Raw genomic sequence first — 22,762 nt, forward strand, 5'->3', positions numbered from 1 at the left:
GTCTTGGAGGGATCCCAAGCGTGGACCCCTGGCCCTCCATCCCTGGGTCTGGGTCTCCCTTGCCCAATAAGCCTTTCCCCAGGGAAGGAGGGGGGACTGCTGAGCCTCCTCCTCTGGGCTGGTGGGAGGAGGCACCTCCCCTGGTCAGGGCTCTCCACCTGCAGTGAGGGCCTGGGCCCTGGGCAGAAATGCACCCCATCCCTGGGGGCTCTCCTGGGAGCCTACGGTGAGGCACATGGGCCCTGGCTATCAGGCTGTCACTGGGCTACCCGCTCCCAGGGACCTGGCAGGCACCTGCTTCCCCACCCCCTCACCTATTCTTTCTCTCTCAGGGGCCCTATATTCCCTTATATGGTGAAGGCAGTTCCTAGAGAGGGGGGTGGGGTGGGTGGGGACAAAGGTCGTTCTCCTGCAGCCAGTCTGCCACAACTCCCTGAGATCTCCCAGGTGGCAGCTGCCTCCTCCAGCCAGGTAAGACAACCCTGTGGGAACGCACGGGGACCATAGGTGGTGGGAGAGGACAGGATAGAGTCCCCTGCTTCTCTATGGCAACATGGGGCCTCCCGGAGCACCTTGGACCTGCAACTTGGCACTCTGGGAGAGTCTGGCAAGAGCAGAGAGCCCAGCGTGGCTGCCTTGGCCTCCAAGGAAAGAATTGTTGAGGCTTCCCCCCGAGATAATTGTGCATTCAGACCCCTACCTGCCACTAGCTCGCCGCCCACTCCAGGTATCAACCATCCCCATTGCCCTGAACTGAGGAGAATGGAGATGTGGGACTTTTGGACTTAAAATTTGGACAGTCCTGAGCAAACTGGGACTAACTGGTCGCCCTGACATCTGTCCCTATACCCCCCAACGCTTTACCCATTTCTTCATCTGAAATGATTTCCTTTTCCATGTCATCACTTCCCTGGCACTCCTGGAAACTCAGGGCTCTTGTCTCTTGGATTCTAGAGTATAAGCAACAGCCATAGGGATTGAATGGGCAAAGGCAGAGGCAGGGGACACCTCTGCCCATCTCCCCTCCACCAGGACCTGTTGTCCCATTGGCCTCGCTAGCCACTATGACCCCACTCAGCGGAAATGGGGAGAAGGCAAGAGACATGTGCAGACCAGGGTCTTGGGACATACTGACCCCCCTTCCCAGGAAGCCTGCTCAGGCAGCCTCAGATGCCCATTCGGGCAGAGTCTGCAGGCTGCAGGCTGGGGCGTGTCCACTCCCACTGCTATTATAGGCCTGGGGAAGCAGGAAGGTGTCCTTGTTTTAGGGACTGCCACATCCCTGTCTAGCTCAGACCCGAATGACTGAGGACTAAGAGCAGTGACAGCCCCTGGAGTTCTCTGGAACCTGAACTCCAAGGCCGAGGACTCCGAGGGCAGCAGACAAGAAAAGGATGGGACCTGGCTGGGCAGGAACCCTACCTCCATCCAAGGCCCCAAGAAGGCCAATCCCCTTCCATTCCACTGTTCAGTCTTTCAGCTTCATGAATATTTGCTGAGCACCTACTATGTGCTGGGAGTAGGGGGCTACCCAGACAAACACATCTAGATCCTTGGTCCAGAGGACCTCACACTTACAAACAGGTCATTTAATCACCATGTTGTTGGAGGCCAAGAGAGGCATCTGTCCAGGATGCCTTGGGGCCTCGGATGTGGATTCTGAGAAGGTCTCCTGGGAGAAATGATGCCTAAATTAAGTCTAGAAGAACACGTAAGTGTCAGCCAAGGAAAAAAAGTGGGGGGGGATGTCTGTCAGTAAAGGGAACAACATCAGGATCAAAGACATGGAGGGGGGTGAGAAGCAGCAAGGGGGCTCTCAGAGCCACCCGCCCCATAATCCCCTTACTCACCCCCTTATTCATTCAAGCTGGAGGTCCCCAACCTTGATTTCTCTCTAGGGAGGGAGAGCGCCGGCTTTTTCAAGTCCTGGCTCCCTGGGATCTCCCCTCTGACAAGCAGGAAGTGCGTCCACATGTCTACCCTCTCCTCCTCTTGCTGGGCGGTGGGACTTTAGTGATCATCTGGTTGACCCCTCCCACCTCACAGATGAAGAGACAGGGCCCATGCTCATACGCTAGTGAGCGTCAAAGAATCTGCCTTGGAGTAAGGGGAACGCTGACAAAGGTGGCAATTAAAACAAAACATTCTATTCCTTTGTACCCGGATTGGTTCTACCGAACCCAGAGTTCCTGTGGGTGGAACGCATGAGGGAGGCAGGCCTCAGCCTGCAGGGGCAGCAGACAGGACCCAGGCTCAAGGGGCTCCTACAAGCTCTGCGCTGGCAGGGGGCTCTGATCTCCTGCAGGGGGTGCTAATCAGACGCTGGGCAGGGAGACCTTGCCCCTAAACTCCAGGAGGCCAGGGTGAGGGGTCACCCCTCAGGACTCCAAACAGGGTGTTCTGAGCAGTGAAAGAAAGGCCAGGTCATCATTCCAAGAGACGATTCAGAGTCAAGGTGCAGAGAGAGATTAGATAGAGACACTCCAGCCTGCCGTTCTGAGGCTAGATCTGGGGGGCCCGGTGACCTCTCGTTCATTATGGACCAGTTCAAGGAGCACTCATGGGGTGACTGTACAGCAGGCTGGGAGGTGGGGAGTGGGGTGAACTCCAGCCTGGGGGGGAGGGGAAACCAGGGACGAGAACCCCTAGGGGCAAGCGGTCCTTTGCCCTTGCTCATACCAGCGTCACTGGGGAGTTTTAAAGGCACCCAGGCCTGGGCCCGCCCTGGACTAATGAAGTCAGAAGCCCTGGGGAAGTGGCTTGCACACTGCAGTGTCAGTATTGTGTAAAGGCTCCGCAGGTGATTCTGATGAGCGGCTGAAGTGGAGAACACAGCTGCAGGTCAGAACCGAAAGTGCCACCAACGACACCGTAAACGAAGCTTGGGGCCTGGCTGGTGTGGCTCAGTGGGCTGGGCGTGGTCCCACAAACAGAAAGGTCGCAGGTTGCGGGCCAGGTCCCTGGTTAGGGGAGTTCGAGAGGCAACTAACTGGTCTTTCTCTCTCTTTCTCTTTTTCTCCCTCCCTAACTCTCTCTCTAAAAACAAACAAACAAACAAACAAATAAAAGCTTGGAGAGCGGAGGTTTCTTCTAGCTCGTGAGTGTAGGGTGGTTCACCTGGAAGCTGTCATCCGTCCATCCATTCGCCCACCGGCCCGCCCCCCCAGCGCAGCGCGGGCACGGGGCTGCATGCTGAGAATTCATTACTGAATGAACCAACCTGCCCATGCCCTTGTGGGGTCTACATCTTGTGGGCCCCCAGAACAGTGATCCAGGGGTGTCTGGGGGTAGCGGGGAAGGAATAGGAAACTGCTGCACACACTCGTTTACTGGGGTAAAACACGTAAGATTTCCCATTTTAACCACTTGAAAGCGTTCAGCACATACACGACACCTTCACCGCCACTGTCTAGCTCCAGAACTCTTTCCACATCCCAGGTGGAAACTCCATGCCCCGTACCAGTGACTCCCCATTTTCCTCTCCCCCCAGCCCCTGAAAACCACACTATCTCTACAGATTTGCCTGTTCTGGTATTTCATGTAAATGGAGTCGTCCAATACAAGCTTTCTGTGTCTGGCTGCTTTCACTAAACACAATGTATTCGCGGGTCGCCCGCACTGTCGCGGGCATCGGTATTTCTCATGGCTCCTACTCCACGGTGGGCGTCTGCAGCCTTTTGTGCATCCATTCATCTGCTGATGGAAGTTTGGGTTGTTTCCGCCTTTGGGCTATTGTGAGTAATGCTGTAATGGACTTCACGAACAAGCATTTGTTTAAACTCCTGTTTAAAAATTTTCTTTCAGCCCTTATTATTCTTTGCTTTCCTTTAAAAAATAAACTGGCTGACTTTTTTTAACCAAGCATGGCTTTCATGAACATTTTCAAAAAGAAAAAATGTTTAGGGCTAGCCCTGACCAGAGTGGCTCAGTCAGTTGGGCATCGTCCTTCTAAGTGATAGGTCACTGGTTCAGTTCCTGGTCAGGGCACATGCCTGCTTTGCAGGTTCGATCCTTAGTTGGGACGAGTACAAGGGGCAACCAATAGATGTTTTTCTCTCACGTCGATGTTTCTCTCCCTCTCTTACTCCCTCCCTTCCTCACTCTCTAAAATTAAATAAATAAAATATCTTGAAGAATTGTTTGGGGCTAAAGAAAGGCCTTCAGTGACAGGCTAAGGACTGGGGGCTTTATTCAGAAGGTGGTAGGCAGTCAGGGCAGGTGTTTGAGGAAGAGAGTGACAGGATGGGAGCTGGGTCTCAATCCTCAGTCAATTGGGGCCCGGAGTGGGGAGCCACCCCCGCCCCAGGTCCCTGGGCCCCGGCCTCCCGGCACTGTTGGGAGCTCTCAAGGCTGGGTGGGAAGAGCAGCACCTGAGCCCCAGGGCGCTCCCAACTCCTCAGTCCTTCCTCTCACACCTCCTTCCCCTTAGGCTCATCGCCATGACCAAACTGAGCGCCCAAGTCAAAGATTCCCTCAACATCACCACGCCTGGGGTGCAAATATGGAGGATCGAGGTGAGGTCTGCTTGGGCTCAGGGTGGGGGAGAGGACTGAGGGGAGGGAAGGCCTGGGATTACTCTTAAACTGTCCTCCAATACTGCCCTGCTGGTGAGGGAGCCCCTGGTGCCTGTCCCCAAGTGCCCCACTCCCTTGTCCTCAGGTATCAGCCTCTTTCTCCTGCTCCTTTACCTCCACCCCTCCTCACAGCCCTTCTCCTGGTCAGCTTTGTCATGCCCTCCTCCTCCCAGCTCTCTCCCTCTCCCACCTCCTGTGCCCAAGGGAGGAGGAAGCTGGGCATCCTGGGAGGGTCAGGCCAGCCCCTCTGACCTCCCTTCTCTCCCTAGGCCATGCAGATGGTACCAGTTCCTCCCAGCACCTTTGGCTGCTTCTTCGATGGTGACTGCTATGTACTCCTGGCTGTGAGTGGGGGTGGGCCGGGGAGGGGGCTGAGCAGAGAGCAAAGCCCACTGCGGTGTCAGGGAGGAAACTTGAGGCTGGGGCAGTGGGAAGAGCTGGTTGGCTTCATGCCAAGACAGTCCTTTCCGGGTGTCCCCAGATGCCCAGTTTAGTGGCAGCTCTGTAGGATCAGAGGTATAAGACACTCTCCCTGCCCTTGGACCACTGAGGCGACCTCCTGTGGGTTTATAGTCTTGGGGGACCTTCTGAGTTGATAGAATGTCACCCTGCCTTGAGTCCACATTTCCAAAATCCACAGCTACCTCCATATCTCCTTCTTGGTTTGGGCCACACCCTAGTACCACTTGTACCATTGGTGCATCCGCATTGTCTCTTATGTAACTCACTTTGAAACTTTAAATACATTTATTTAAAAGTATAACTCTGTATCACTTCCGTAAGTGGAATGCAATGTCCTGTGTCCCAAACGGAAAGTAGCTATAAAATATTTACACAATAATTTCACGTATGTGTTTGTTTGCACATCACCTAACCAGCCCATGGCCCTCTGATGGTCCATGCACATTGCTTTGGGAAATGATGCTATAATCCAATCAAAGTATTCTCAGGAGGAGAACAAGGCCCAGAGAGGAAGCCACTTGCCCCTCATCTCAGGATCTATGGAAGAGCTGGTGCCACAACTCAGGGCTCATCTGTGGCTCAGGCTGCAAATGTGTGGGAGACCATGCAAAGCAGGGAGGTGGGAGAGGGCTGTGGGTGCCCAAGGTCCTAGGTACATTGGACATCCCCTCTCCCTAGATCCACAAGATGGGCAACAACCTATCCTATGATGTCCACTACTGGATTGGCCAGGCCTCATCCCAGGATGAGCAAGGGGCAGCTGCCATCTATACCTCGCAGATGGACGACTTCCTAAAGGGCCGGGCTGTCCAGCACCGGGAGGTCCAAGGCAACGAGAGCGAGGCTTTCCGAGGCTACTTCAAGAAGGGTCTTGTGTATGGAGGGTGCACAGCAGGCTGGGGAGTGGGACCAGGGCAGGGGAGAAACACGCAAGGCTGGGGGCAGAGCTGGAGCTGGCAAGGCAGCCTGGGCCTATGGGGGAGCCCACAAGGGTGATTTATGTTCACCTTTGCACTTCCCCACCCCCATTTCTGCTGCCAACTTGTCCTTGGTTTTCATCCTTCCGATTGTTGTCTTTGGCTGCCCAAATGCCATCCTGAAATTCTGTAACTCTGGGTACCATGGATTTTGTAAATCAACTTTCAGGGCATCACATCAAGTCTCCCCTTTAAACAACCAGCAAATGACTTGCTCCTATCTCTAAAGGAGGCCTTTCACACTAAAAGCCCAAATTCCCAGCTTTCCCTGAAAAGTCTGAAGTTCCAGTCTCTGGACTCTCCCATGGAAACACATAGTCAGGAGCCAAGTTGCTACTGATCTGTAGGATAGGATAGGAGCTCTCCAGTTAGCCACAGTCTCCACCCCTCCCTTATGTCTCGCTGCTTCCCTTCTTCCCACATTTACAGCAGCATTCACTCCTTTGGGCATGTGAGCTGGCACCTCTGTTGCCTTAGCCTGCTTGGCCTGCCATAGCAAAATACAGAAAATACAAAATATAAAAAATAAACTGGGTGGCTTAAACAACAGAAAATAATTTCTTCACAGTTCTGGAGGTTGGCAAGTCCCAGATCAAGGTGCCAGCTGATTTGGTTGCTGGTGGGGGTCTCCTGCTGGCTTGCAGATGGCTACCTTCTCATTGTCTTTACCTGGTGGAGAGAATGAAACTCTTTGGTGTCTCTTCTTATAAGGGCACGAATCCCATCGTAAGAGCCCCACCCCCACGACCTCATCAGAACCTCCTCTAAATCTGTTACCTCCCCAAGGCCCCATCTCCAATACCATCACGTTGGGGTTAGGGCTTCAGCTTATGGGTTTGGGAGGGGACACGGTTTAGTCCATGGAATCTCCCCTCTTCTTCTCATCAGTGTCTGCTGTCAGAGTCCTGTACTGTCCTTCCACATCACCATGCTCCTGTACTTGATGGCCTCTTAGCAGGGGAGAGACTAAGTGAAGTGAGTGAGGCAGTCCAGGGTGAAAACTTTAAGGTGGCATTCACTGCTGGGGGTATGCAAATGCAGGTGATACACCGACCTTAACACTTGTGTGACCCTGAGAATGAATGTCTCCTTAAAGTCTGCACCTGAGGTGCCTCAGGCACCTCATCCTAGTCCCAGACTGCAGCCTCAGATGGCCCCAGCGGCAGCCAGGCAGCCCACTTCCCAGCCCACTCTCCAGCTTCAGCTCACCTCTCTTCTCAGGATCCGGAAAGGGGGCGTGGCTTCCGGCATGAAGCACGTGGAGACCAACTCCAGTGAGGTCCAGAGGCTGCTGCATGTGAAGGGCAAGAGGAATGTGGTAGCCGGAGAGGTGGGCATCAACCAGAGCCCTAGGGCATGGCCTCCTGTCCCCCTCCCAGCAGAGGCCAAGGACGGGAGGGGCTGGGTGATGGATGGGGTCTGACTGGGTCTGCGCCTTCCCCATGGCTCTCCAGGTGGAGATGTCCTGGAAGAGTTTCAACCGTGGGGACGTTTTCCTCCTGGACCTTGGGAAGTTTATCATCCAGTGGAACGGGCCGGAAAGTAACCACATGGAGAGACTCAGGGTAAACCCTGCCCAGGCAGCACCCCTCCCCAAGCCGTACCCTGTTCCCACCTGCTCCAACACACCAGCACCTGGCCTGCCCCACGGTCAGGCTTGCCAGACTTCTGCTGCTCCAGCCCACCCCACCCCACGTCCCCAGGTCTCTCTGCCCAGGGCGGGCGTTTGAAGGTGGGCCTGAGTCTCCATGTGTTTGGGATGAGGTATGCATGCTGGAGTTGGCAAGTGTGCACTTGTGGCTCATCCCCTGAGATTTCACGGGTCCCTGCTGTGTGGCACACCCTGTGCCAAGCGTTTGGGATCCAGTGGCGAATGAAGCAGGGGAGCCTGGCCCTGGCTCTGGCCTCCAGCTGACCATCCAGTGGGGGAGGTGGACATGAAGGGAATACCCAAGAAGGGAGGGGTGGGGTGTGCAGATCTGAGGATTCTGGGAAGGCTCCTGGGAGTTGGTGAGGGAAGGGAGGAGAAGGCCCTAAGGCAGGAGAGAAATGGCTGGGGAGGGTGGACCACCAGAGCAGCCAGAGCAGCCAGAGCATGAGATGGGGGTTTCAGGGAGCTTGGACAAGAGGGAGGCAGGTCACACAGGGGCAGGTTCTGTGGTCAGAGGGCTGTGTAAGAGGGTTGGGATTTGTTCTCAGTGCCAGGGAGGCTGTTGAAGGCCATCTGACTTCTGAGTGACAAAAGGGGGGTGAAGGGGACAAGGAGCCCTCTGTCCATCAGATGAGGAGTGGGATAGGTGCCCCGGCTCCTTGGACTGGGAAGGTGGAACCCACTGGACTTGTGTGCCGTATGGGGGTGAAGAGAGAGGGGCAAGGCAGGACTCAGAGCATTGTACCTCAAGTATACGGATGGATGGAGCCCCATTTCCTGAGCTGGGAAAGATCAGGAAGCAACAGACTCGGGAAGGAAATCTAGAGTTCAGTTTCGGACATCTTAAAATGGGGCCACCACGGAAGTTGGACAGATAAGGTGAGAGCAGAGAGCTAGGCTGGGGACAGAAGTATGGGCCTGGGTGAGCTCATGAGAGGGAGAGAGAGAGGGCCTGGGACTCCATGTGAGTCGCTGAACAGTAGACATTGGGCGGAGGAGGGTGAGCCAGGCTGTGTGCGAGTGTGTGTGAGTGTGTGAGCACATGAAGACTGCTGGCAAGCACATGTGGACTGTTCACCCTGGGGGTGTCTGTTTGAGGACCCGAGCGTCTGGGGGGTGTGCGTGTGCCTGTGTATGCACGCACACGTGAAGCTGTGTGTGCGTGTGCACACGTGCTCGAGCACACCTTGGGGCAAGCAGACCAAGTACTGCAAACTCCAGAGCTCAGCTTTCGTCCAAAACTGTGACATAAAATCACAAATTTCACACAATGTCAAAAACGAAGACCCACAAATTCTCCCCAAAACACCCTTCCGCCAACGAGGAAACATGCTTTCTCAGCGGGTTTTCACCTGGTTTCCTTGCATGCACCTTAACAGCCCTCAAAGCAGGAAAGCAGGGAGGTGCCTCACCCCTTGGGGCTGCTGCAGGGTGGGCTGTGGTCTCCTGCCATGGTTTGGGATGGTGGATGCTGCCCTGTCCCCTGGCCAGCTTCCATGGGTCACCTAGTGCCTCCCTGCAGGGCATGACCCTGGCCAAGGAGATCCGAGACCAGGAGCGGGGTGGACGGACCTACATAGCCGTGGTGGACGGGGAGAACGAGAAGGAGTCTCCGCAGCTGATGGAGGTCATGAACCAAGTGCTGGGCAAGCGGAGGGAGTTGAAGGCAGCTGTGCCTGACACTGTGGTGGAGCCCGCACTCAAGGCCGCCCTCAAGTTGTACCAGTGAGTGTTCAGCGGGGCTCCTCCTGGGTGCTGGGGGATTTCCTGGGGGGAGGGTGCCCCAGCTGAGGGGTCTGAGACCCCTCCTAGTTTAGGCTGTACTTTGTCTTGCAGCGTGTCCGATGCAGAGGGAAAGCTGGTGGTCAGAGAAGTTGCCACGCGGCCACTCACACAAGACCTGCTCAGTCACGAGGTGAGAGGGCTTGGGGTCCCCTAGCCATGACTCTCAACCCCCTGCACCCCGCCCAAGCTCCCTCAAGCCAGTGCAGTGCCGGGGCCAGGCGGGTGTAGGAGGGAAACCTCCTGTGCCGCCAGCTCCCCAGCCCAGCATCGGCTCACCATCAGGCTCTCACTCTGGGCCTCTCTCTCCTGCCTCCAGGACTGTTACATCCTGGACCAGGGGGGCCTGAAGATCTACGTGTGGAAGGGGAAGAAGGCGAATGCCCAGGAGAGGAAGGAAGCCTTGAGCCAGGCCCTGGTGGGCATGGGGTTGGGAGGGAGGACTGTGAGGAGAGTCCAGCAGGGAGAGGGAAGCAGGGTCAGACAGGGGCATAGAGGCCAGAGGAGGCTCTGGGCCTGACTCAGCTTGGGGGCCTGAGGGGCTGCTCTGTAGCCATCTTGGAGGTTGTCTGCACACCAAGGAGCCAACCACCATGTGACCTCAGGGCTTCCTTGGGATATGGGCTCCTACCTCAAGCTGGGTTCAGAGGAGGGAGGGAGAAAAATGGAGGCTGTCCTTCATACATAGAGGATGGGGGTCAGCACTGGGCAGGGCCAGTCAGGGTTGGGGGTCATTGTTGGGCCAGAGTCAGTAACCCTAACTGGCTTAGGGTCAGTGCTGGATTGAGGGTTGGGTTCATGGTTGAAGATGAGTCTGAGGGCCAGGGTTAAAATTGAGGTGGGGTCAAGTTTGGGGTGAGATTTGGCCTTGGGGTGGGGGTCAGAGTTAGATTTGGGGTGGTGTCAGGTTGAAGGCCTAGTTTGGACTTGGGGTTGGAGCCAGGGCAGGGTCAGGATTGGGACTGGGGTTGGGTTCTGGTTTGGGCTTGGGGCCAGGAGGGTAGGTTCACAGTGGGGTCTGTTTGGGGTAAGAGCCAGGCTTTGGCTTGCACTGTGGGGTGGGGGCAAGAGGTGTGACATGGCCCCAGCTACCCCCTCTCTTCCCAGAACTTCATAAAAGCCAAGCAGTACCCTCCGAACACGCAAGTGGAGGTGCAGAATGATGGGGCGGAGTCCGCTGTCTTCCAGCAGCTCTTCCAGAAGTGGACAGTGCCCAGCCAGACCTCAGGCCTGGGCAAAACCCACACTGTGGGCTCTGTGGGTGAGGGCTGGGTGAGGCTGGGTGGGCTAGGAGCCTGGAATGGGGCCCGGAGAGCACCCAGACCTGCCTCCTGCCCTCCTTTCTGGCCATGCCTTTCCTATGTGCACTTTCACCCCGGTCTGTGCTCCCCAGGTGGTGTGGGGCCATGAGGGGACATGGATGAACTCAGGGGTTGTCACAAATGGGAGCCAAGAATGACCTGACTTTCATCTGAAATGGGGTTGGGTCTCCCTAGAAACCAAATAACTCAGTCTCTCACCAAATCACATTGGCTGAGGGCAAGCTCAGTGCCAGGCACCTGGGGGAGGGTGAAAGGGTCGTCCCTCTCCTGGCTGCCCTGGGGCACCCTGGAGAAGTGTGAGTCTGAGGGGCAGGGAGACCTGGTTCTGTATTATAACTCTGGCAGGTGTAACCTTGGGTAAGCTATTGGATCTCCCTGGCCTTGGTTTCACCATCTCTAAAACAGTTGTAAGGATTATAGCTACCCCTCAGGGCTGTGGGGAGGACCTAGGGGACCTAAGCTAGTGACACAGTATCATGACTCCCTTCACTCCATCCAGCCAAGGTGGAGCAGGTGAAGTTCGATGCCATGTCCATGCACATCCAGCCTCATATAGCGGCCCAGCAGAAGATGGTAGATGACGGGAGCGGGCAGGTGGAGGTATGGCGAGGGGAGGGAGGCCTGCCCTGGGTGGGAGGGGTTGCTGGAGCCTGTCCTGGACTTCACACCAGCCTGGTACTGGCCCCAGGTGTGGCGGGTTGAGAACCTAGAGCTGGTGCCTGTGGAGTCCAAGTGGCTGGGCCACTTCTACGGGGGCGACTGCTACCTGCTGCTCTACACCTACCTCATCGGGGAGAAGCCGCACTACCTGCTCTACATCTGGCAGGTCAGGCCCCACTCACCCTGTCCAGAGCTCAGCCAGCTCAGCTCCTACCCCACTATACCCTTGCCAAGTGGCCATCCTTTTGTGTTGAGTACTCCTGGTAATGGGGAGCTCACCCCTTGTCTATTTTGGAACTGCTTTGGCTGTGAGATCCCACCGACACTGAGTACCTTCACTCACAACTCTTTTCCCCCTTTTGAGTCTCCCTTCCCATTTCCCTTCACCTGCTCTGACTGTGGGTTCCTGTGTCCAGATGTGAGGGGGCAGGGGGATGCTTGGGTGCTTGGGGTGAGTGGGGTGGTAGCCATGGTGTTTCCCCAAGAAATGTACAGTGAAGAGGAGGGGAGGTGTGGGGTCAAGGCTGGGACTGCAGGTGGGCCAGGGCTGCGTGAGGCTGGGAAAGGATTGGGTGTGGGGCTGGGATCAGCACCAGGATCTGGGTCACACTGGGGTTTCAGCTGTGACCAAGGTACAGTTTGATGAGGGGGACAGTTGGGCTTAGAGCCAGGTCAGAATTGGGGATGCAGTTGCCACTGAGGTCAGGGGTGGGGTCAGAATCAGGGGTCAACCTCATCCCACCCCTTGCATTCTGCTCATCCCCAGGGCAGGCAGGCCAGCCAGGATGAAATCACAGCCTCGGCCTATCAGGCCGTCATCCTGGATCAGAAGTACAACAATGAACCGGCCCAGATCCGAGTCCCGATGGGCAAGGAGCCACCTCACCTCATGTCCATCTTCAAGGGACGCATGGTGGTCTACCAGGTGTGGCTGCTGGACTGAGGGGCCTGGCAGAACCCCAACTAAGGCGGGGTGGGTGTCTAGAAGATCGGGGAGGGGACCTGGGATGGGAGCAGGGCTGTGGGCGAAGCCCATTTTCCACAGAAGAGGACGATTGAGGCTCCTCACCGAAGTGGAACTGGTGGTAGCGACAGCTGCTTGGCGCTTTAAAAATCCATGCAATGAGCACTTGGCATGTACAAGCACTGTCACTCTCTCCACCCCAGCTCTTCTGGCCCTTTACATGAAAAAGGAAGTCATTTTGGGTAGATTTGCCTAAATGATGGACCTGTCCGAACTGCATTGGTGCCTTCCAACAAAATGACATAGACAGCTTCTGCGTTCAATCAAGCAGTAATCTCTTTATTAAGCACCTACTGAGTACCCAGCCCTCTGCAAAGTGCCAAGGGGCTGGGGGTGGGATGGGGAGGGGAAGAATGCCACACTAATACTGTTTCCCATCTTGTTGGGAGAGCAGTGGACTAACAGCCCGAGGCACCATGTGGTTAAATGCCAGTAACACAGGTTGAGTTCAAAGGGGAATGTGGATACAGTGACCTGGGAATGGGCATGGTGTACTGGTGGGGAGGGGGGTGGAGGAAGTCTTGGCACTGGGGTCAGTTGACGAGCTTGGCCGAGGAGTGGTGAGGGCCTGCAATGCAGGGGGCACGGACAGGAAAAAGGGCCAGAGGGAGGGGTCTGTGGGGTCAGTGAGAAGCCTGGCCACGTGAACTGGACGGTTTGGAGAGAGCGGAGTCCACCTGCAAAGGCAGTTTGCAGCTTCATCGTGTGGGGCCTTCAAAGGCCCCTCTGAAGTGCTGAGTTCTAGTCCATAAGCAGTGGGGAGCCACTGAGGGCCTTGGGCAGGGAGGTGCCATGACCAAATGTTTTGGAGATTAATCTGAGGTATCAGCGGACCCAGAGGGGCAGGCAGGCCCCACCCCAAACTCTTTTCCTGTTTGGTTCTCTTCACCCCTCTAATCCCCCCTCATCTTAACTAAGTTACTCCTGTCTTCTCCCACAGGGAGGAACCTCCCGGGCTAACAGCCAGGAGGCTGTGCCCTCCACACGGTTGTTCCAGGTGCAGGGAATGAGCAACAGTAACACCAAGGCTTTTGAGGTCCTGCCACAGGCCACCTCCCTCAACTCCAATGATGTCTTCATCCTCAAGACCCCGTCCTGCTGTTACCTGTGGTATGGGAAGGTGTGTGCAGGCCCCCCAGCCTCAGAGCAGACTTGGGTTGGGGTGGGAGCCTCTAGCCCCCGTCCCTTCCTCTGCAGCTCTGGGTCTGGAACATCCTCAGAATCTCTGCCTCTGTCTGAGTCCATTTCTCATTGTCTGTCTCTGGCCACCACTGTCTAACCCGGCATTGGTCTGTCTTTATGTCTTAGGCTCCCTCTCACTACCCCTGTGTCTGTCACTCTGCTCCATCTATCCCTAATGAGGACTCTTGGCCTCTTGTAGTCCTTCTCCTGCTTTGTAAGGACAGTGAAGCTTCTCTTGCCTCCTCTGACGTTCCTTGGGGTGTCAGTGGAGAGGATGGGAGAACTGTCCCTGCTCCGGCCATGTGCTCGGGGTCCTGATCCAGGAGAGCCCTCCCATACCTGGGAGCTCAGTGAATATGGTGGGAAGGTGGGCATCAGCACGGCACTGGAGACGGTCTCCCCCAGCATACCCAGCTCTCCTTTCCCAAGGGCTGCAGTGGAGATGAGCGGGAGATGGCCAAGATTGTCTCTGACGTCATCTCTCGGACGGAGAGGCAAGTGGTGGTAGAAGGGCAGGAGCCGGCCAACTTCTGGATGGCGCTGGGCGGGAAGGCACCCTATGCCAGCACCAAGAGGTAAGTAACAACGGGGTCCCCCTGCCTCTTGCTCACCTTCTGAGGCTGAACAGCCTCCTGGCACCTCCACCCTCACGGCCCAGAGCCTGCAGCAGGCGTGGATTGAGGACCTGCAGAGCCACAATATGAGTCAGGAGCAGTCCACGCCCTCAGAACCTCTTTGGCACAGGGGCTGTGTCTGTGCTGCTCACCGTGGTCTGCTTGGGGCTTGGCAGGGCGTTTCCCTGGCAAAGAGAGTTCACAGCCACAGGAGGCAGGTTAAAGAAAGGGGCGGGGCTACAGGTTTGCCCTTTGGAATGAAGATGTCGGAGCCCATGCAGTCCCTTCCTTTTGGGGTTGACACAGGACCCAGGTGCTGAGGAACACCAGCTGTAAACCCTTTTCCAAATGGTTTTTCTTAAGAAGATCCAGGACCCCTAGTTTAAAAGCAAAAGGGTATGAACTGCAGTAGCAGCAGGAGGGATAGAAGGAAGATAACAGAAAGGACTTCCAAACAGGACTAGAGAAGAGCCACTGGAATGCAGGTCTTGAAAAATCAGTGGGAATTTCTCCCATGGAGCACTCTTAGACTCTTGGGAGGAGGAAGGACTTTTTGTCTGATCAGAGGGAAGAGCATTTTCCTAGAGGGTGGGTTTTCCATGTCGGAGTCCCTCCCTCAGAGTTCTGTGCCCTTGATTCTCCTTTTCCCACACCTTCCTCCTGCCAACACAATCTTCTCTCCATCCTGCAGACTGCAGCAGGAAAACATGGCCATCACCCCCAGGCTCTTTGAATGTTCCAACCAGACTGGGCGATTCCTGGCCACAGAAATCCCCGACTTCAATCAGGATGACTTGGAAGAAGATGATGTGTTTCTGCTTGATGTCTGGGACCAGGTGGGACTGAGGCCTGCCCAAGAAATAGTGGCTTTAGGGATGGAGAAGATATATTTTTTAAAGATCTTATTTATTTACTTTTTAGAGAGAGGGGAAGGGAGGGAGAAAGAGACGGAGAGAAACATCAACGTGTAAGGGATACATCAATCGGTTGCCTCTCACACGCCCCCAACTGGGGACCTGGCCTACAACCCAGACCTGTGCCCTGACTGGGAATCAAACCAGCGACCTTTAGGTTCACAGGCTGGCGCTCAATCCACTGAGCCACACCAGCCAGGGCAAATTTTGAAAAAAAATTCTATTGATTTGACAGGGAGAGAGGACAAGAGAGAGAAAGGAACATTGATTTGTTGTTCCACTTATTTATACATTCATTGGTTAATTCTTGTATGTGTGCTGACCAGGGATCCATCCCTCAACCTTGGCGTATCAGGATGATAACTCTAACCAACTGAGCTACCCAGCCAGGGCAGAGGGAAAGAGAAGATTTGACTTTTTCTTGGCTCCCATATATGTTCTCCCTGTGGAAAAGTATTATAAATGCAGGAACCTAAGAAAGAAGGAAGCAGCCTGGAGGGGCTACTGTGTGGGATGTATCTTTTCTCGAAGTCCACTTTATTTCACAGGGCAGAGCAGTGTGTCTGAGGGGCTTTAGCTTCGAAGTCACACATTTGCAGAATATCCAAGTAGAGAGCATCTGCCCACCCTTCTCATTGCCCAGATGCAAAGTCAAGGCCAGATGGGCCTGTGCAAGGTCAGGGTCCACAGTTGGACATCCATCTGAGTCTGGATGAACAGAGGCCTGTGTGGGGGCCAGGAGGACAGGGAGGACTGACAGAGCTCCTGGGCTCTCCACAGGTCTTCTTCTGGATTGGGAAGCATGCCAATGAGGATGAGAAGAAAGCCGCCGCCACCACAGTGCAGGAATACCTCAAGACCCACCCCAGTGGCCGGGAACCTGAGACCCCCATCATCTTGGTGAAGCAGGGACATGAGCCCCCCACCTTCACAGGCTGGTTCCTGGCATGGGATCCCTTCAAGTGGAGTGTGAGTGGCCCCAGTCCATCCTGGTCCTTACAGCCCAGCAATTCCTTCTCTGGGTGGCTGCTTCATGGTATATCCCGGGGGGCAGGGCAGACTCCCTGGCTTTCTGTTCTGTTCTGTTGTGATAAATGACATGTGATATATTGATAAAGGGGTTAGAGAGGCCTTAGAAGGAGAAGTAAGACTGCAGTAAGACCACTAATCTCCCTGGTGAGGGTGAGGGTGAGGGAAGGAAGTCTATCAAACCCTGGCTAGTGACAGTACCTTGTCTGTACTCTGGATTTAGCTCAATGCTGTTGGACGTTATTGGTGGGAGCTGTACTGGCTACTTGACTTTAAATTAATTAAAATTAAACAATGTTGAAGATTCAGTTTCTCACTGGCCACACTTTAAGTGCCCGATAGCCACATGTGGCCACAGCTACCATATTGGATGGCACAGGGAGAGAACATTTCCATCATCACAGAAACTTGTAGGGGACAGCGCTGCTGGGTCCTCATGCCACATGAAAGGAAACATGCCAGTTCTAGAGGACACATGGGTGTCTTCGTGGCACTAAATTCTAAGCAAAATGGGTCATACGTATGGCCTTTCCCAAGAGACAGCCCTTCCATGGGATTTCCTGAAACTGGCCCCAGATGGAAGCAGGTCCTCACAATGGAACCCCAGCGAAGGTTTCTGCAGGAAGGAGGAAGGCTAAGGTTAAGATGAGTGCTGCGCTGGTGGCTTTGGGTGTGCTGAACTGGCTCAGCAGATGAGGTTGGGGAACAGAGAGCTTTGAGTAATTTCCTCAAACACATGAAAAACAATTCAGTGGTTGATGGGTTGGATTTAGTCTTGTGGATGGATTCAAACAAATCTCAAGGCTGCAAATCCAGGTGCCAGAACTTTGTATATTCATATCATCAGTGCCCCAAGTCAATGACTTTGGCATTCTTGCCTCACCTCGAGTCTGTGCTGGCTTCCCTCCCTCCCTTCCTCCCTCCCTCCCTTCCTTCCACCTAACCAAACCTCATGATGTGCCATGCTTGGTGCAGACCCTGGGGATATGGAGATGGGGCTCCTTGTGGAGCCATGAACCCTCCTACTCCCTTCGCTCCTCTGTGGCAGAGTTCCCTCCCAGCTCTGAGAGGAGCCTCCCAGTTCTTCAGGACCCCAAGTCTCCTAGCATCTACACAGTGTGGCGGGGTTCTGAATTCTGGAAGGGGCTGCTTGTATGGGCCGCCGAGGGCCGGAAAATATCATACCCCTTAGTCCCCATGCTGGGCTGAGCAGGGGCAAATAACACCTGTGGGGGCCTTTTGTGACCTGCCAGCTCCTTCAGTGCTGATCCTTATCACCCTCCTTTTTCAGGGACCCTCCTCCAGCCTCCACCTAGCTCCCTGTTCCCTTTCTTGGCCCCAGGCCCTGGGCCAGCCTTCTGTCACCTCTTGAAGGAAAATGGTCTCCTCTGCCGAGAACCAGGTCTAATTTGTTACTTGCTTTATACGCAGAATGCCAAATCCTACAAGGACCTGAAGGGGGAGCTTGGCAACTCTGGGGACTGGAGCCAAATCACCGCAGTGAGTATGGGGCAGGTGGCTGGGCCCTGCAGTGGGCATCTGACCGTGATCAGACCTGTGGGGGGCTGGGAAAGCTTCAGAGAAGATGCCAGTGTCCTGTGCTTTCCTTCCTGCTATTTCCTCCTACTTCTCATGGAAGTTCTTCTTGCTGTTTCACTTCAGTGTCTCTAGCTGTTTTGTCTTCTTCATTTCCTAGTGAAATGATTCCCAGATTTTAGCATACATGAGAGTCTGGGTGATGAGGAGCTGAAGGGTGAGGGAAGCATATTAAACTGCAGATACACCCTGGCTGGTGTGGCTCAGTGGATTGAGCACTGGCCTGCGAACCTAAGGGTCGCCGGTTTGATTCCCAGTCAGGGCTCATGCCTGAGTTGTGGTCCAGGTCCCCAGTAGGGGGCGTGCAAGAGGCAACCACATATTGATGTTTCTCTCCCTCTTTCTTCCTCTCCTCTCCTCTCTCTAAAAACAAATAAAATCTTAAAAAAAAAAAAAGTTCACAGGCATGCAGGGAAAATGAAGCCAAGTAGCATCAGCAGAATGTGTCCAGAACATGGGATGGGAGCAATTTCCCAAGCTCACTTCTGTGATCAGCATATAACATATATGACTCCTCAGCCCCACCCACAGCCACAGAACCCCATGGCATTCCTAAACCCTTCTTTTTAGAATGGTGGTACAGGCAGGGACTTATAGATAGGTCAAGGCTACCTGATTTTACAGATAACAATTTCACAACAGCTAAGAGAAAGAGGGTCATAAATGTCCAAGGTATACCTCGAACATCTGGGGGAAGCCATCACGAAATTCCTGTGTCATAAAATAAGTCATCTTGAACCAACTGGCTTTGGTTGGATACACACCAGCTTTATGAAGCTCATGGGTCCAATCCAATGTGTTGTGTTCTTATGTGTGTGTATGTGTATGTGGGTGGGCCAGTGTGGGAGGATCATGGAAGGCATCTTGGAGGAAGTGCCCTAGGATTACTGTCAACTTCAGAGAGAAAGGCAGCCTGGGAGGTAGCCACAAACCAGCTGAAGTAACAGTGGTTTCCTTTTTTTCCCTAGGAGATCACAAGCCCTAAACAGGAAGTGTTCAATGCTAACAGCAACCTCAATTCTGGGCCTCTACCCACCTACCCCCTGGAGCAGCTGGTGAACAAGCCGGTGGAGGAGCTCCCGGCGGGTGTGGACCCCAGAAGGAAGGAGGTGGGTCAGACTTGAGGATGAGGAAGAGCTAAGGCTTGTCCATTCATTGGACAACACTAATTGATCTCCAGATTGTGCCCTTGGAGGTGACTAGGTGGTGGGGACAGCCGGTTGAACAAAAAATACCTGGTCTTCAACTTCCTGTGAAGTTACATGTTGGTGAGGGGAGAGATTGGAGGGCCCGGTTATACTATTATTTAATTTCAGTGAGGATAAGTGCCATGAAGAGTATTACAGAAAGGAACCTGCTTTAGACAGAGAAGACTCCCTTCTGAAAGATGAACAGGAATTGTTCAGGCAGAGTGGGCTATTCCTAGAGAAGGGGACCGTATACAGAGAGCCTCCAAGCCCCCAGACAAGAAAGGAGCACAGGGCGGAGCAACACTCCAGAGTGGTGGCTGCTTGAGAGCTGGGGAGGGCGGCTGGCCTGAGGGGCAGGGGCGGAACTGAGCAGTGCCTTCTCCACCATTTAAGGATGGTGGGGAAAGGGTAAGAGAGCCATCAGGGTTGAAGCAGGCGGATGGCGGTCAGGTTTACTCTTTCAAAGACCACTGTAGCTGCTCAGTGAAGAACGCGTTGGAAGGTGGCAAAAGCAGCCGCTCTAAATTAGGCTGAGAGGTAGATGGGAGCTTAGAAGAGGTGGTGGTGGGGCAGCTAAAGGGAAGGAAGCAGTTTAGAGAAATATTAGGAGGTAAAATTAACGACACTTGGTAAGTACTGGGTAAGAGGTGTGAGAGAGAGAGGGGGATATTGTATTATTCTCTAAGATTAAACAACCAAACAAAACACCCTGGGTCAGACTGAGCTTAGAGAATGATCATGAGTTCAGTGGCAGCTGTGTGGTTTGAGGCACCTGGGAGACATCCGGGTTGAAATAGGTGCTCAGTGGGCAGGCAATTCAGAGCGCGCTGGGAAGACCCATCTGGTAGCTGCAGCTGCAGCCTCCGTGGATCACTTGCGGGGGGGTTGGGGTGGGGGAGAGGGAGTTGGGCAAGGACTTGTTAAAAACACATTTCTAATGTTCATGAAGATCCCCAACAGACTTCAGATCTAGCTTGACGGGGGTTACCGAGAGGAGAGAAAATTTACTCTGTGTGTAGAAAAGCATAAAGAAGTCTTACAAATGGATTAAGAAATCCACAGGAGAGAGATGCATGGTTTCTCCAAGAATATCCAAATCTGTGAGGGGTTGGGGCCTGATATACGTGGAAGTGTACTGTTCCCAGAGCATTTGTGCCTGCCCTTCCCCTTGGAGACCACTTCCAGGCATTCTCCCAGATATGCCCATCTGTGTCCTCACTGATATTGGCATGATCCCAATATATTATTCATAATAATATTATAAATATGACTTGCCCAGCCCCTGATACATAAAAAGTTCTCTGTAAATGTAAGCTGTGATTATCACTGCTTTTTCTACTCCTGAGAAAACTCAGGCCCAGAGAAGGGAAGTGACTTGCCTGATGTGACATAACTAGTTAGTAGCCAAGACAGACCAAGAGCCAGGTCGTCCGAGTCCCACAGTTACCATTAATCACATCACTGGCATAAAAAGAGGATTTCTAAAGGGAAGGGCAGCCAGTGTTATTGAACCAGGTGATTGACATAAGTGGGTAGTTAATTTTGAGTGAAACCAATAGAACCACCACCACCTGCAACTTAGTGGAAGTAGTCTAAGAAGTCTTAGGGTCTTTAAAAACAATCAGTTGTCTGTTGCTTTTTTATCGTGGGAGTAGCATACATTCTTGTTGGACAGCTGTGGGTTCAATGTCAAGTGGTGAGGGTGGGAGAGGTCTCCAGACCTCTGGCTGCCCCAAACTCAAAAGTGGGGCCAGTGACAGTAAACAGTGGGGTGGTAGGTCTGACTAAAAGCGGTAGCAAGAGGGTGTCTAAGTGTTTGAACACCAGTGAGTAATCCAGAGAGGCGGATGTGGCCATGGGTGAGGCCGGCAATCAGCTGGCAGGACTGCAGCGTTCTTCAAGAACAGGACCAGGGGAAAGATACAAGTCCACTGGGATGGGCATTCCCTGCTATCTAGCTCCAGGGTCAAAGTCCAGGTCTCCACCAAACTGCAGAGCCAGCCTGGGTGGACCAGAGAGGGCACCTGAAGCTACTCGCAGACCAAGGACATTGTGCGGTTGGAGGGACCTGGCAGGGGTGGGGAATGCTACAAAGACTTGGGGTAGGCAGCACTTCCCTATTCACTGATGTCCAAACCACTTACATGTACTCTGTTTCCAAACAAGGCACTCCACTGCCCTGCCTGGGGGTGGAAGGAGGGCTCCCAAGAGGCTTAAGGAGAGAATGCCTAGAGGCTGGAGGAAAGTCTAAGGACAGGTTAGAGAACTGGGGCATCAAAGCCACCTGAGCTTGAGATCCAGCTGCAGGTGGTCAGTTCAGGGCTCTCTGTGGGAGTCAACCAAATGCTCCTCAGAGCAACTTTCCTTCATGAAAAAGAAACTCACTGTTTCACCCCACCCTGTGCCATGTTGGGGGGGCAGAGAGAAAGATTGGAGGGTGCCATTTTATAGCAGCTTTAATTTGGGGTTCATACTTGAGTGTGTCTTGAGGGTATTTAGCTTGCCTTAAAGAGTATCACTACCATATTAGCGGGGAGCAAGGTTCATTTCAGGCAATCCCCTCATTTTATGGCTGAAGATACCCAAGGCCTACAAAGGTGACTCCTAGCTGTAGGTTCAGTTTTGTAAGTAGATGAACAAGAGACCTTGTTGCCAATGCCCTTTCATATGTTAGTATCTTCATTGCCAAAAAAGCGTTACAAAGAAGAGGCCTTTAAGAAATTTGTCCCACTTTATAGAGAAAAAAATGTCCTAATTCTTATTTCAGGGCTAGTGTGAACTTGACCCTGGTCAAAAGGAGCTAATCTAGCTCAAGCTTGTTACCATTTTATTCCCTGCATTTTCAAATTTTTGATTCTATCTAGAGGAAGAAAGGGAAATATAGATGTCGGAAACATCGACTGGTTGCCTTCTGTATGCACCCCCGACTAGGTAACTGAATCTGCAACCCAGGCACGTGCCCTGACCGCTGGGAATTGAACCGGTGACCTTTTGGTTTGCAGGTCAACGCCCAACGGAGCCACTCCTGCCCAGGCTGTTACCATCCTTTTCGTTACATTCCCAATTCAGGGATCAAATTTCTCGGACTTCAGTGTCCCCTGCCTCATCCCTTTCCTGGCTCTCCTAACATGCCTGTTTTTGCTTTCTATACCACACCTATGTGACTCATCAAAGCAAACCCCGGAGAGGAATGTGACCTTTGCCTTCCATCCCTCTCTTCTAGGAGCACCTGTCCCTTGAGGATTTCTCTAAGACCTTTGGAATGACTCCAGCTGCTTTCTCTGCCTTGCCTCTATGGAAGCAACAAAACCTCAAGAAAGCAAAGGGACTATTTTGAGAAGAGTGGCTGTGATTGCAAAGCACTTTCGTTATTAATCCTTTGCTAATTGAAATTTTAGTTGTACCTGTGAGCAGCAGTCTGTGGCAACGATTTTGTTTACTAATCTATTCTTCCAGAAAGATGGCGCCTCCATAGAGCCTGTGGTCCCAGTTTTTGTTCTCCAGAAGGTAGCTGCATTGTTTCTATCCTGGGGTCAAGAGCTTCTCCTTAGAAGAGCAGCCAGAAACTCCAGGAAATATTCACTCCGAGTTGTCTTCTGTAGACTTTTCTTTATCAATGGCAGATGGGCTGAAGTATATCTGCAGTTTTACACCTTTTCCCAGAGTAATGTTTTTCTTTTCCTTTTCACATATACTTTCCTCACTGACTTCCTTGGGTGATAAGTTAAAAGGGATCTCTTCTTTGAAAGAGAGTTGAATGGACTAAGAGATGGCCTTAGTAGGTT

The 22,762-nt window shown here is 53.5% G+C and overlaps 1 protein-coding gene across 2 annotated transcripts; it reads left to right on the forward strand.

The window, feature by feature from the left end:
• Positions 1–409: 409 nt before the first annotated feature.
• On the forward strand, positions 410–22,634 carry VIL1 (villin 1). Of its 2 annotated transcripts, none has more exons than XM_024563990.4 (20): positions 410–471; positions 4,430–4,514; positions 4,844–4,918; positions 5,715–5,911; positions 7,235–7,343; positions 7,468–7,578; positions 9,187–9,389; positions 9,501–9,579; positions 9,766–9,864; positions 10,554–10,707; positions 11,268–11,368; positions 11,457–11,594; positions 12,195–12,353; positions 13,393–13,572; positions 14,064–14,209; positions 14,940–15,084; positions 15,943–16,131; positions 17,623–17,691; positions 18,756–18,896; positions 22,201–22,634. In XM_024563990.4, exons 2-20 carry the CDS (start codon positions 4,440–4,442, stop codon positions 22,312–22,314), a joined length of 2,484 nt encoding a protein of 827 aa, XP_024419758.2. In that variant the 5' UTR covers positions 410–471; positions 4,430–4,439; the 3' UTR covers positions 22,315–22,634. The 2 variants fall into 2 exon arrangements, with proteins under 2 accessions (XP_024419758.2, XP_053775049.1); XM_053919074.2 differs by lacking the exon at positions 410–471 and adding an exon at positions 3,717–3,734.
• Positions 22,635–22,762: the final 128 nt, after the last annotated feature.

This window comes from Desmodus rotundus, chromosome 2 (assembly GCF_022682495.2).
Source record: "Desmodus rotundus isolate HL8 chromosome 2, HLdesRot8A.1, whole genome shotgun sequence".
In the NCBI taxonomy this organism is placed as follows: Eukaryota; Metazoa; Chordata; class Mammalia; order Chiroptera; family Phyllostomidae; genus Desmodus; species Desmodus rotundus.